This window comes from Cinclus cinclus, chromosome 5 (assembly GCF_963662255.1).
Source record: "Cinclus cinclus chromosome 5, bCinCin1.1, whole genome shotgun sequence".
Taxonomy (NCBI): Eukaryota; Metazoa; Chordata; class Aves; order Passeriformes; family Cinclidae; genus Cinclus; species Cinclus cinclus.
The window spans coordinates 42,900,238-42,913,178 of NC_085050.1; the positions used below are offsets into that span (position 1 = coordinate 42,900,238).

At 38.3% G+C, this 12,941-nt stretch overlaps 1 protein-coding gene across 1 annotated transcript in view; it reads left to right on the plus strand.

Annotated features, from left to right (window-relative positions):
* DCHS2 (dachsous cadherin-related 2) overlaps positions 1 to 11,917 on the plus strand; it is a 103,926-nt gene extending 92,009 nt beyond the window's left edge. The window contains 6 exon segments of the mRNA XM_062493647.1: positions 786 to 937; positions 2,943 to 3,073; positions 4,544 to 4,830; positions 7,730 to 7,868; positions 9,296 to 11,619; positions 11,621 to 11,917. Of these exon segments, the coding sequence (XP_062349631.1) occupies positions 786 to 937; positions 2,943 to 3,073; positions 4,544 to 4,830; positions 7,730 to 7,868; positions 9,296 to 11,619; positions 11,621 to 11,917 (3,330 nt within the window).
* The last annotated feature ends 1,024 nt before the right edge of the window (positions 11,918 to 12,941 follow it).

Consider the following 12,941-nt stretch of genomic DNA (forward strand, 5'->3'; position numbering starts at 1 on the left):
AATAAATAAATAAGCTACAAATGCCTCCGGGCCAAAGTGATTAGAAACTGATGGACATTGTTTTTAGAGAAACATACGTCCAGGAATGGAGAAAAATCAGAAGGAAATCAAACCAGATGTGTAATCAAAATTTTTTGACAAAATACATTCTGTTTCTTTTATTCAGTCTGACTGGTTGCCTCTGCTGTGTTTTGAATCCCAGACTCATGATAATGCTTGTTCAGCAACCAAAAAATATAGAGACTACTCTTCAAAGAGTAAAGAGGACTCTTTGCGAAACCTGTTCACTACTGCTGAAGGTTCCTTATTTTGTTGGCAAATCTTTACAGATTGTCTCTGCCTTTTTTACATTTTCTGGTTGGTATTTTTAAGGGGTAATTAATGAACTATTCCATGAAAGCTCTGAAAATCTAGTAGTTTAATTATTTTATCCTTTGGCTGTTTGTATAGCAGCAATACTTTAAAGCTCAGTCCTGTACCACTGAGAAAGTGCATTGTTATGTGCTCAACAGGGAGAGCATTCTAACAGCAATCTAATAGTAGAATGATTACATTCAGCCCTAATGGTTTATGTAGCTGAATTTCAAATTATTCTTTCATGTGCAGCCCGTTGCAGTTCATGAGCAGAATTTATGACCTTACACTGGGAACAATGATGATGGTTTATTTAAATATGTGCGTATGAAAGGAAAGTAATCAGAAATAACTGACTGTAGTATAAGGGTTTTCTTACTGAAATAATATTCTGCTATTTTTAATTAAGCCTCAGATTTGCTCACAAACAGGTATTTGCAGCTGACCTTGACAGTGGGCTGAATGGAGAAATTGAATATTCAGTTTTATCTGGTAATGAAAATGCAACATTTCTAATTGATTCAGCGCGAGGAATTCTAGCAACTAATACAGACCTAGATTATGAAAACACTTCATCTTACAGGTTTGTATGTAAGCTTCTCATAAAACTGTATTACTTTCATCCAGTTTAACTTGAGAATATTCATGTTACACATTTCCTAGTTTCCTGTTGATATCCATTATCCACAGATCCTGGATGCAAGCCAGACATCACTGAGAACAGCACTAAAGCTGCCCATTTGTACTAAGATTCTTCTGTACTGATCAAATTTAAAGAAATATAGTCTAGTTTAATCAATGACAACTCTAATTGATGTAAGTGTGATTATTCACTATAGGAACAATAACAGTTTCTGGATTTCAGTTTATTAATAACTGTACAGCCATTCCCTCTCAGGCAATGTTCTTCATAAAAGCACAGTGAAAACACTCAAGTCTAAGAAATAGGGATATGTTCTCATTTTTAATTGGTAGATAGTTCAAAGTTTCTACTCAATAATGTGACACTTTTTAAACTGTTTCCATCTGTAACCTGTCTTGCACTAAACATTATTTTTTTCCTGTTTTTCAGAAACTCTGAATAAATACGGTCAAATGGACATGACAATTTTTCTTTATGGGTCATGTTTGAATTCTAGACTTTCAGTTTTACAGTTTGTTCAGGGAATCTGTAGCTTTGTATTCCTTTTCTCTAAAATAAGTTATTGATCTGTACATTGTTAGGTGAAAAGTGAACAGCAAAAGAAGCTTTCAAAACTATTTTCATGTTTGATGTCAAAATGTTACTGGTTTTTTTTTTAATTTGCAAGGAATTGTTTATATATATTAATGGAGCATTTTCATCCCCAGAAGTTCTAAGTCCCTTACAACAGGGCTTATAATGAAAGAGTTGACCGTACCTTAATTTTAATGCCTTAGCCAAAATGTTTTTATGAGAGGGTTTTTTTCCTGAAACCTTAGAAAGTGATTATTTTAAATAAAATATTTCCATATGTATATCTTACCAGTACTAATTCTAGAAAAAAATACACTTTCTATATGGAACTTTGTATGGTCACTGATTGAATACTAACCTACAAATTAAGTAGTCTTCTGTCAGATCAGAAACCACAAAGATAACCAGAGTAGAGCTGGCAAAAAAAAACAAATATGGTGCAACATTAAAACAGTTGTTAGTACATAAAACATTTAATTAGGATGCTCAGCTTTGACTTTTTTTTTTTCTTTTTATCACCTGTTGAGTTAGATTTAATTTTGAATTCCTGTCTGGAATCTTCCCTACTGGAAAGTGGTAAAGTCTTCCAAATAAACTCAGTTTACATTTTTATTGTTCAGAAGCTGCTTCCCACAAAGAGTAGAAATTTTGTCCATGTTTATCGTGTTGCTGCTTACCATTTTCTTTGCTACATTGTTTGTGGAAATGAAAAGATTGTTTACAGAATTTACAACTCATCCTTATGCAGATGTGAAATGGAAGTATAGAGTCAAAACTCATCTAATCTGACAGCAAGATTCTGATCCCTCTAAAATCAGTGGGAACTTTGCCATTGTCAAATGGTGCATGTATTCAGGATTTTCACTTTATCACTTGCATTTATAATGTAATAGAAGGACTACTCTGTGTCTGCAGGCATTCTTGTTGAATTTTGGATGTTTTTGTATTTTCCGATTTCCACATCCCTTTTGTCCTTTTATAAACAATGAGGAGAGTCAGGCTCCTGGAAATGATAATTTAATGCTTAGGTTTTAATTCCTGCTCTGAATTACCAATGGGAGAACTGTCTCTTATTTGAAAGAGTTGTTTAACCGCTTACATTTGGTATGAAATTGGATGAAATGAGTACAGATGAACTCTTCCTTTTCTTTGTATAATTTTAATATTCTTTTGCAGTGTAGAATCTCTAGGACATCTTTCGTGCAAAACTAAAAAGTAAAACTGCACAGTCAACCTTACAGAAAGAGAGATGGAATTTATGAGTTGCAATGAGGAACAGAAATGGCCAATCTTTGTGGGTTTAAAATTTCCCCCGCTTATAATGGTGTATAATTTAATGATTTCTGACAATTAGTGCCTCCTTTAATTGTAGGTTGGTTGTACAAGCTGCTGATAAAGGAAACCCCAGACTCTCTGCTACAAGTATTGTGAGGATACAAGTGTTAGATGTTAATGATAATGCTCCAGTTGTCCAACCGCTAGGTGAAGTGGAGGTCCCAGAAAGTAAGTGTTAAGCTAAGTTTTCTTAAGGCTAGGAATTGTCAGATAATAATTTAATGTGTTTAGTGATTTGTGTAACCAAACACCTGTAATAAAAATTATAATGGGTAGCATTAAAGCTGAAAAATTAAAGCAAATTGTGATCTTTTATTCTCAGAGGCATTATTTTTAATGTTTAGACATTGTGTTTAAGAATAGTTTGGGATAAAACCACAGGCAATTCAGAAGGAGGGAAAAAATCTGCAGAAGTACAACTTTAATCTGTTCATTTTCAGTATCATACTCTTCATATGTCTTTGATTTCTGCTCTTCTCCAGTAAAAATATTTGTTGTTAAAACAAGCATTGCTAGAAATGAGACATTTTGAGCTCCATTGTGATGAAAGAAATACTTCCTATAAATTTGAATGAAGTGTTAATCAAACTCTATAGCTAGATCCAGTGGATGATTTATAAGAAAAGGACTCAAGACCTCCATCCCAGCATACATTTGTATGTTATTAAACATTAAATGGTTATTAAATGGTGACATTAGCTCAACATTTGCAAAGCTTGAATTCTAAGCCTGTAATTTTCAAATGCAGGCATGATAAATGTGAAGGCATTAAGATATACAGCAGAAAAATTATGAACACTAGCACTCCTGTTGACAAAAGATACCAAGTTTGTCTTTTCTGATATGTTTTAGTCTTTCCTTAATTTACCTGCCACTAGTAATGACAAGTACAAAATTCATAGATGCACAGCAGCTGTAAACTACTGGTTACTTAGTTAGTTTTTTGTTGTCAGTTTAAGAACCCTTGCTTTAGGACATGACACAGTATTTTTGAGGCTTCATGTCTCAGGCATGCAAATGAGAAATGGTTTAGCTTCTGTGAGTCCCAGGCTTTATAAAATAATCACTGATAGGTTTAGTTTGCAATCTCTGGTACTCTCAAATTGGCCTGTGACAAAAGCTGTCTGTATCCAGTTTCTCGATTTCATAGGCTTATACCTTGATCTCTTCATATTTTTCTGCCATGTACATCTGTCTGAAGGCCTTGTTTCTCTTTAGTGGCATTCCCCTCCTTCAGAAAAGCTCCAGAATTACATTTGCTGGTTCTACACAGATTGGGGTCTCTGCCTCAGTTAAATATTCTTGTGGCTTTGTTCAGTAAATGCATGTCTCCTAAATGCTTGTGGAAAAGGATGTAAGTTCCTGTTGCTGATGAAGAAACTGTTGTGACTACACTGGTACTGGGAAAGTCTAAAGAAAACCCAAATTAAAATTGGGATACAGCACATACCTTTGAAGAAATCCACTACTGTTTCCATAGTTTTTCTGAATATTGTCATTATTGTAAAACACAACTTTTAAATACATCAAAACTATACAGAAAGATTACATATATCCAATATCACAAAGTAGGCAAAATCTTCAGAAACTGTAACATTATCTTTTATCTCTGACTTATTCTCAAAATTATTGTTTCAGATGCTCTGCCTGGTTTTATAGTGACTCAAGTGTCAGCAAGTGATGCAGACTCCAGACCAGCACTTCAGTTTGGTTTTATTTATGATAATAGTCCTGAAATGAAATTTGCCATTGATCAACACACTGGTATCATCATAGTGGTGGAGCCATTAGATTTTGAAGAAACTGCAGTGTATACACTGCATATCATAGTTTCTGATTCTGTGCATCAAACAGAAGCAGAGCTCACCATCCTTGTTTCGGACATCAATGATAACCCTCCAGTGTTTACTCAAGATTTTTATCAGGTGGGAAAATGGCAAATGGACAATCAGTATGTGGTATCTTTCCATGTAGGTTGATAAATAGTAGGAGTGCTTGTTCGTATTTGTATTAAAATCATGTGAGCACTTAGAAGAAAGGTCTCTGCAAACTATTACTGAGCAGAAACAGAGCAGAGCTCTTTTAGGAGCCTCCAGCCCCTTCCTAAGAATTCTGTTAAAAGGACTGAGGAAACTATTCCATTTCAACATTTGTGGTTTCTGTCTTCAGAAGCCAATTGATCTCAATGCTAGCTGTATTCCATAAACCATGCATTCATCACTAGGGGTTACTGGATACAATCTAATCCAGTTTGGGGAGCAGGGTCCAGTGTTCAGAACTTGTTTCTTGTCCATGGCATGAAATGAAATGAAATGAAATGAAATGAAATGAAATGAAATGAAATGAAATGAAATTACTATGGCATGAAATTCTTCATTTTCATTTACACAGCTCCACAAAGCTGTACCAAATGCCCTGTGGCAGATGATGCACATAAACTTTGCAGTGTGTAATGCTGCTTTACAGCAATGGCATTCACCTAGGGAGTGAAGGATATGAGTTTTGACCTCCACAACATCCCCTGAGACTGAGGAGGGTACAGAGCTCTGCTTTTGGATTCATGGACAAGCATTTGAACTGCTGTATTGTTGTAGAAGTGAAGTTGTCCAGCAGTGAAAACAGATCTCTTCTAGTCACTATGGACAGCTGTGGGACATAAAGAAAAGTGGAGATCAAAAAAAGTGGAGCATATAAAAAATAGAATGATTGAATCATAGAACAGTTTGTCATGCATGGAGTCTACAAACATCATCTAGTCCAAGTGCCTGACCACTTCAGGACTGACCTAAAGCTAATGCATGTTGTTAAGGGCATTGGCCAAATTCCTCTTAAACGTGGACAGGCTAGGAGCTTTGACCATCTCTTGAGGAAGCCTGTTTCTGTGTTTGACCATCCTCTGCACAAAGAAATGTTTCTGAATGTCCCATCTGAGCCTTAGTAAAATCGCCACAGGAAAAGTAAGTTGACAGAGGTTTTGTTTCCTTAGGACTTGTTGGTGTGGGGTTATGCAGCTTTGGGCTAAGGTCCAGGAGAGCCTACAGCATGGAGATTTCAGCCTGGGGGAGAAGGCTCAGACTTAGAGTTAGTGTAAATACAAGTGTGGGCAAGTAGAGATGGGCAAAACCAAGTCTTGTTTGTTGTGTCCAGTGACAGGACAGGAGGCAGTGGGCACAAATTAATCTATAAGAAATTCCGTTTAAACATGAGGAAACACTTTCTTTTTTTCTTCCTTCAAACTCTAATAGTGACTAAATATTGGCACAGGTTGTCCAGAGAGGTTGGGTAGTCTCTGTCTCAAATATTCAAAATATATGATATTCAAAACTCGACAGTATGCAGTCATGGCACCCTGTTTTAAGGTGACCAAGGATTGCATCTTGGAGGTGCCCAACAGCTGCAGGCATTCTGCATTCCTGTGAGCTGAGCTGTTTGATTTGACTTTTTGTGTGTGGCAGATGTCCTCAGAGCTAAAAATATGAGACACCACAGAAGATTTGGATTTAGTAATACTCCATTTGTAAGTCTCAGACAGTTTTAGTAAAGAAATAAGTTTAAACATTTGGCTTACTAAAGAATTTTCCACCTCTGAGCATGTGCAGGCACAGTAGTTCAGTCACTTAGATACCTCTGAGACAAGCTGTAGGCACCTGTGAAACTTTTGGGTGCCTGAGTGGACAGAATTTGTGTAAATTTCTCCATAAGTCTACATTCTGGGAAAATGCACTATTAATACACAAGTGATTTTTAGATCTTAATTTTCCTCAACCCTCATACATGTCTAATTTTATAGAGTAGTTAGACAAGTATTTGCATGTGCAAGTGCTAGAATTTTTTTTTGTAGATTGCAGCAGACATTATAGGGAACTTTCTTAATTAATTCAAAACAGTATAGCTTTATTTGCTATTTTAATGTAAACAGCTGAGCTTCTCTTTCCACAGTCATGATGTTTGATGTGTTCCTTGGCATGTAAGACATTCTGCTTCTTTTTGGTTGATGATATGCATAATTCCCTATTCATCATCCTGCATTTTTACCCTTTTATTTTTCCTTTAATTGTTTTCATATTTATGGTCCTCATATGTAGTTTAATACATGTATTATACATATAATACATGTATACATATAACATATGAATTATATACATATAATCTCTCAGTTTAAATTATTTAAAGTAACACTTCAAGTTATGACAGAGGGGGCTGCTATTTCATACTGTTCATTTGAAATTGGGTTTATGAGATGGAAGGAAACTTTGGTCACAAAAGTGCTGTTTCTGGACTTGAAACAATGAAAATTTCTAAAAAGGAAATGGACTTTTTTGGTTTCCTAGAAGAAAAAATGGGAGCATTTTGAAAAGTTAAATTCTAGGTATAATTCAGTGGTGATTAAGTGCCCTAGTGCTGGAATTTTCAGGGTGCATAAATTGACTTTTTTAGTGTTCAGTCATATACTCCAGACAGAGACTGCAGACTCTATTCCATGTATGGAAATGAAAGGGATTTTGAAAGTGAGGAGAAAAGCCTTTAATTGCAGTCCATAAGTGTACTGTTGTAAAAAGTGATTAATGTATTCTCTAAACTTACTGTCATAATGAACTAGATGGATTTTACTACTGTTTAAAGCTTAGTATGAATTTTGACCATATTGAAGGCATACTTTTCAATATCACAACTCTTTCTGGTTTTGTCTGGTTTTTCAAGAAAATGGGTAGGTATAATTTTTTCCAAAGCTGGAAACTGCGTGGGTTTTACTAATATCAAATAGAGGCGATTTTTTTAATGTCTAAAATCTTCTATTAAGCTCTGTTTTGCTTTATATGTCAGGTGAACTTGCCAGAGCTCATTTTTATGGATGCCACTGTTCTGACACTCTCTGCCACAGATAGGGATTCTGAACATAATGGAATGATTTCCTACAAAATCCTCTCTTCCTCTGAGGGATTTTCCATAGATCACAAGAATGGTGAGTTTGCATGTTTTTTTTAATTTCAGCTTTTTAAGTATAAATCGAGGAGTCCTATTGCTTTCTCACCAGTTGCCAGTGATAACTTGAGTTCTGTAAATTTGTGATGGCCAAAGTCCATTGTGTTTTTGCTAAATCTGCCATTATCAGTGGGGAACTATCACATTAAAGACTGGAGTTCTAAGTTTGTCCCGAGCTGCACATATTTTTTTCTGGTCTAAGTGCAGTGTGTGTATTTGATACTGCATCATTGAGGGGAGATCTTGCCTTCACAGCATTAACCATAGTTTTTTGGAATCATGCAATAGTTTGGATGGGATCTTTAATGGTCATCTACTCCAACCCCCCTGCAGTGAGCAGAGACGTCTTCAAACAGATAAGGTTGCTCAGTGTTCTGTCCAACCTGACCTTGAATGTTTCTGGGGATGGGGCATCCACCACCTTTCTGGGCAATGTCTTCCAGTGTTTCATCACCCTCATTGAAAAAATTGTTCCTCCTATCTGATCTGAATTTACCCTCTTCTGGTTGAAAACCATGACCTCTTGTCCTATCACAAAAGGTCTTACTAAAATGTCTGTCCCCATCCTTATAAACCCCCTTTAGTGCCTAAATAAGGTCTCCCTGTAACCTTTTCTGGACTGAACTATCTGAGCCTTTTCCTATAGGAGAGGCCCTGCAGTCCTCTGATCAATTTAATGGCTCTCCATAAACTCGCTCCAACAGGTCCATGTGTTTTCTTTGTTGGGAGCTCCAGAGCTGGATGCAGCACTCCAGGTGGGCTCTAACAGAGCAGAGGGAGTGAATCATGTCACTCTCTCTGCTGCCCATGCTGCTTTTATTGCAGTCCAGGATACAATTTTCTTTCTAGGCTGTAAGTGCACATTGATGGGTTATGTCTAACCTTTCATCTACTGGTACCCCCAAGTCCTTCTGCACATGGCTGCTCTTGATCCCTTCCTCCCCCACCCTCTATTGATAGCAAAAGTTGTCCTGATTCATGTGCAGGACCTTGCACTCATCTTTGTTAAGTTTCATGAAGTTCCTGTGGACTCACTTCTTGAGCTTGTCCAGGTCTACCTGGATGGCATCCCACCCCTCAGGCATGTCAACTGCAGCACTCAGCTTGGTGTCATCTGCAAACTTGTTGATACTGATTGCACTTGATCCTTGATCCCACCATCTGTGTCACTGAGGAAGGTATTAAACAGTACTGGTCTCAGTACTGGTCCCTGGGGGATGCTACCTGTCACTGACTGTCCATCCACACATTGACCCACTACTCTTCAGATGCAAAAAGAGTTACTTTGTTGTGTACAGCTGTTAACAGCTGGGTCATTTTCAAATGCAGCTGTTTAGAATCAGCTTTTGGAATCACATTTACTTGCCTGGGAAGTATGGACTTTTGTTAATTTTGGTTTATTTTCAGGTTCGCTGTTTGCCATGGAACCAGTTATGCAGCTGAAAAATATATCCATTATTCATCTCCTGATAGAGGCCACAGATGGTGGCAGTCCCCCTCTGAGTGCAGTTACCTCCATAGAGGTGCACGTAGAAGATGTAAATAACTGTGCCCCTCACTTCACAAAGGTTCTGTACAATCTCAGTGTGAGTGAGGATGCCTCAGTTGGAGAAGGCGTCCTCCTATTCTCAGCCATTGACTATGATCGGACACATGAAAACACATTTATTGAATACTCTATTATTGGTGGCAATGCTGAGAATTTATTCTCCATAGAAACAAGTGTCATGGTGTCAGAAACATCCTACAAACTTGTTGGCAGTCTTGTTTTGAGCAGTGCTCTTGACAGGGAATCAGCTACTTCTTACCAGTTGTTTCTCCTTGCCTCTGATCATGGAACACCCTCCTTGAATTCAACTGCTACAGTGCTAATAACTGTGCTGGATGTTAATGATAATCCTCCAGTATTTAGCAGCCCAGAGTATCATGTTCATGTCAAAGAAAGCATCCCCATAGGCAGTCACATCACTGAAGTTTCAGCAGAAGACTGTGATGCAGGCAGTAATGCAGAGATCACTTATACTGTCGTCTCTGGAAATGACAGAGGGCATTTTTGCTTGGATGGTAGAACAGGATCTGTAAATTTGACGAAAAGGCTGGATTATGAGGATAGCATGAAATTCACTTTGGTTATCCAAGCCACAGATGGAGGAACTGATGTAAAAAATACTGCTTTTGCTGTTGTTTTTGTTAGCATCCTAGATGACAATGATTATGCCCCACTTTTTTTGTTTCCCAATCTGAGCTGCACTGTCAGTGAAAATCTGCCTACCTTTTCTTTTGTATGTGCTGTTTGTGCATTGGATTTTGATAAAGGCTCCTATGGGTACCTCACCTACGCCATTCAGTCTTCATGTTTGGCTCATCATGAAGCTGCTAGAGACCATGACATGTTCTTCATTGATCCTTTAACAGGAGATATTCATACAAAGCAAATGTTTGACTATGAGAGTCAAAATAGGTACTGTCTCATAATCCAAGTAAAAGACAAAGGTGATTCACTGGCTACCACTAGAGTTCAAGTAGATATTGAGGGGAAAGATGAATTTGACCCAGTGTTTACACAAGAACATTATTTCTTTAATCTCCCTGAGAAGAATGGAGCAGGTCAGTTGATTGGCCAAGTGACAGCATCAGACAGTGATGGTGGACTGGATGGAGTTGTTCATTACTCCCTTCTAAAACCTTCTCCATTCTTTTCTGTGAATCAAATAAGTGGCAATATTTATTTGACTCAGACTGTTCACAGAAGGGAAAATGGCATCCAAAGGAATGATGATACTCTGAAATTGTTGGTAAGAGCTCATAGCCCCAAAATTATGTCAAGGTTCACAGTATGCACTGTTTTTGTAAATGTTTCCAATTCTCCTGAGAGTGATCCCACAGCGTCAGCACATAGCCTGACAGTGAGTGTTTCCATCTCACTGATAGTGTTCCTGCTTGCCATCAGTCTTACCACACTTACTCTGAGACTTAAGCAGAAAGATCTGATGAATGCTTGTGTGAAAAAAACCACACTATCCTCCTCACCTGCTGATGTGAATTCAATAAGAGAAAATGAGGACAGCCAGAAAATCCAAATTACTGAGAGCAGTATGCTTCCCATGGGTGCTATAGCAAAATGGGTGAGCCTAGCAGGACTTGGAGAGGGGAAGGATGATTATGTCTCCTGCAGGTATTCAGACTCCAATGACCATGGTTCTGCTGAAGGAGGGGCTGCAGAGCATGGAGAAATCAAACGGATCTATGAATATCCTTGCAGAAAATGCATTGGTTCAGCACTGAGTAAGCACAGCTAACAGATGCCAGATTCAGGGGTCCCAGGAGAGCCTGATCAGTTCTATCAGTCTGGAAAAACAGATTTCATAGCTACCATGCAAAGCATGGAAAATATGCAGACCATTAAAGGAGAAAGCAGAGAAGAAGCTTGTCACACAGCCTATGCACATAAAATTTTGTCTCAAACACTTAAGGAAATTGGAATAAAAGAGGAAGGCATAATGACAGACTTCACAAGAGACTATGTCCTGGTGTCAGATTGGAAAGACTCTGGATATGATTTGCTTGCAACTGTTGGCACCTCTGATGAGGATCTCAGAAGTGGTTATAACTGGGATTTTGTGCTCAGCTTCAAACCCAGATTTCAAGCTCTTGCCTCAGTGTTTAATGATATTGCAGAACTGAAAGATGAAAATGTTCACATTCATAGCTTCTCTAAGGGGAAGAAATCTCTTTGTTTTCCCTCCTCCCTTGGTAACGTCAGTAGCACAGCCTGGCATAAGGACAGTGCCTCCAAGAATGCCAGATACAACATCAGGGCAAGTTTCTAATAAATACCCTTATCCTCCTATTATCTGCAATCATGGATATCCTCCACCAACCATGACCTCCAGATTTTCTCCTACTCTCTCTTTACTTAACCTGCAGACACCTTCTGCTTCTCCAGTAGTGTCTGATGGGAAAATGATAGGAATATGTCATATTGATCCAAGCTATGAACTTGCAACAGAGGAAGAAATTCAGGTCTAGGTTATTAACTGATGGTATTTTATGGTAAAAAATATGGCTTAAAATGTATTTTGTTATTTTTTAACAGTAAAATATGCTTGTCAGAGCTGTATCACCAGTATTCTTTCTGTTTTTCTGAATATAAAATGTTAAAATATAAAATAGGCAGAAATTTGGTAACTATACTGTGGAGGGCGGTAAGCCCTCGGCACAGGAACATCCTGAGCTCCCGTGGAGAAGCGAGGCCTGAGATAGGCCTAGAGATAGGGCTCCCAAGCAAGTCCCCTTATAGCTGTTGATGAGAAGAAAGCTACCTCCATCGTGCTCTGTTTCTTCATGTTAATAGCCTGTACCCTCTTGGTCTCTTTCCCTTGTTTTAGTTTTGAGCCCTCATACTATTTGCCCTGTTGCTCTACCCCAGCCCCTGTCATCCCCATATAATCCCCTGTTTCTCCGTAGTTAGGGGGAGCTCTTGCCCCTGGCACCCTTCACAGAGTGGTCTCCTATAATAAAGGCTTTGCTTTCTGTGGAACGCTATATGAGGCTCTTGTCCTTTATCTCCATGCAACCCGAGAGTGACTTCACAGGAGAGCTAGAAATCACTAGAGATTAAGTCACTCACTGCTGTGGGATGTGCCTATGCCCCTTGGGACATCCCCTGCTGGACACCTCTCCAGGAAGGTTGTGGCACCCTGGGAAGACCACCGCTGAACCCCCAGACCACGGCACTGCACCTCTTCTTTTTCCCAGAATACAATGAGAGCATGAGGCATCTCTTTCAGCTCACAGCTGTGGTTTCCTATGTAAAACACACAGCCAAGTTGCCTGATAGTCAATTTGACCAATTTTACAATTTTTCTTATAAAATACATTAATAAGAAGTAAACAGAAGTAATTCATTATTGTGGAAAACATTTGTTAGCATACTGGTGGGTTCTGACTGCTTCTATGGTGGGTAGAAGAGGGTACTGGAGGGATGTGTAAGTATGGCAGGTTTGGGAGTGGGCAAAGGATAAAAGAAGGATTCCTACTGAGCTCTTCCTCT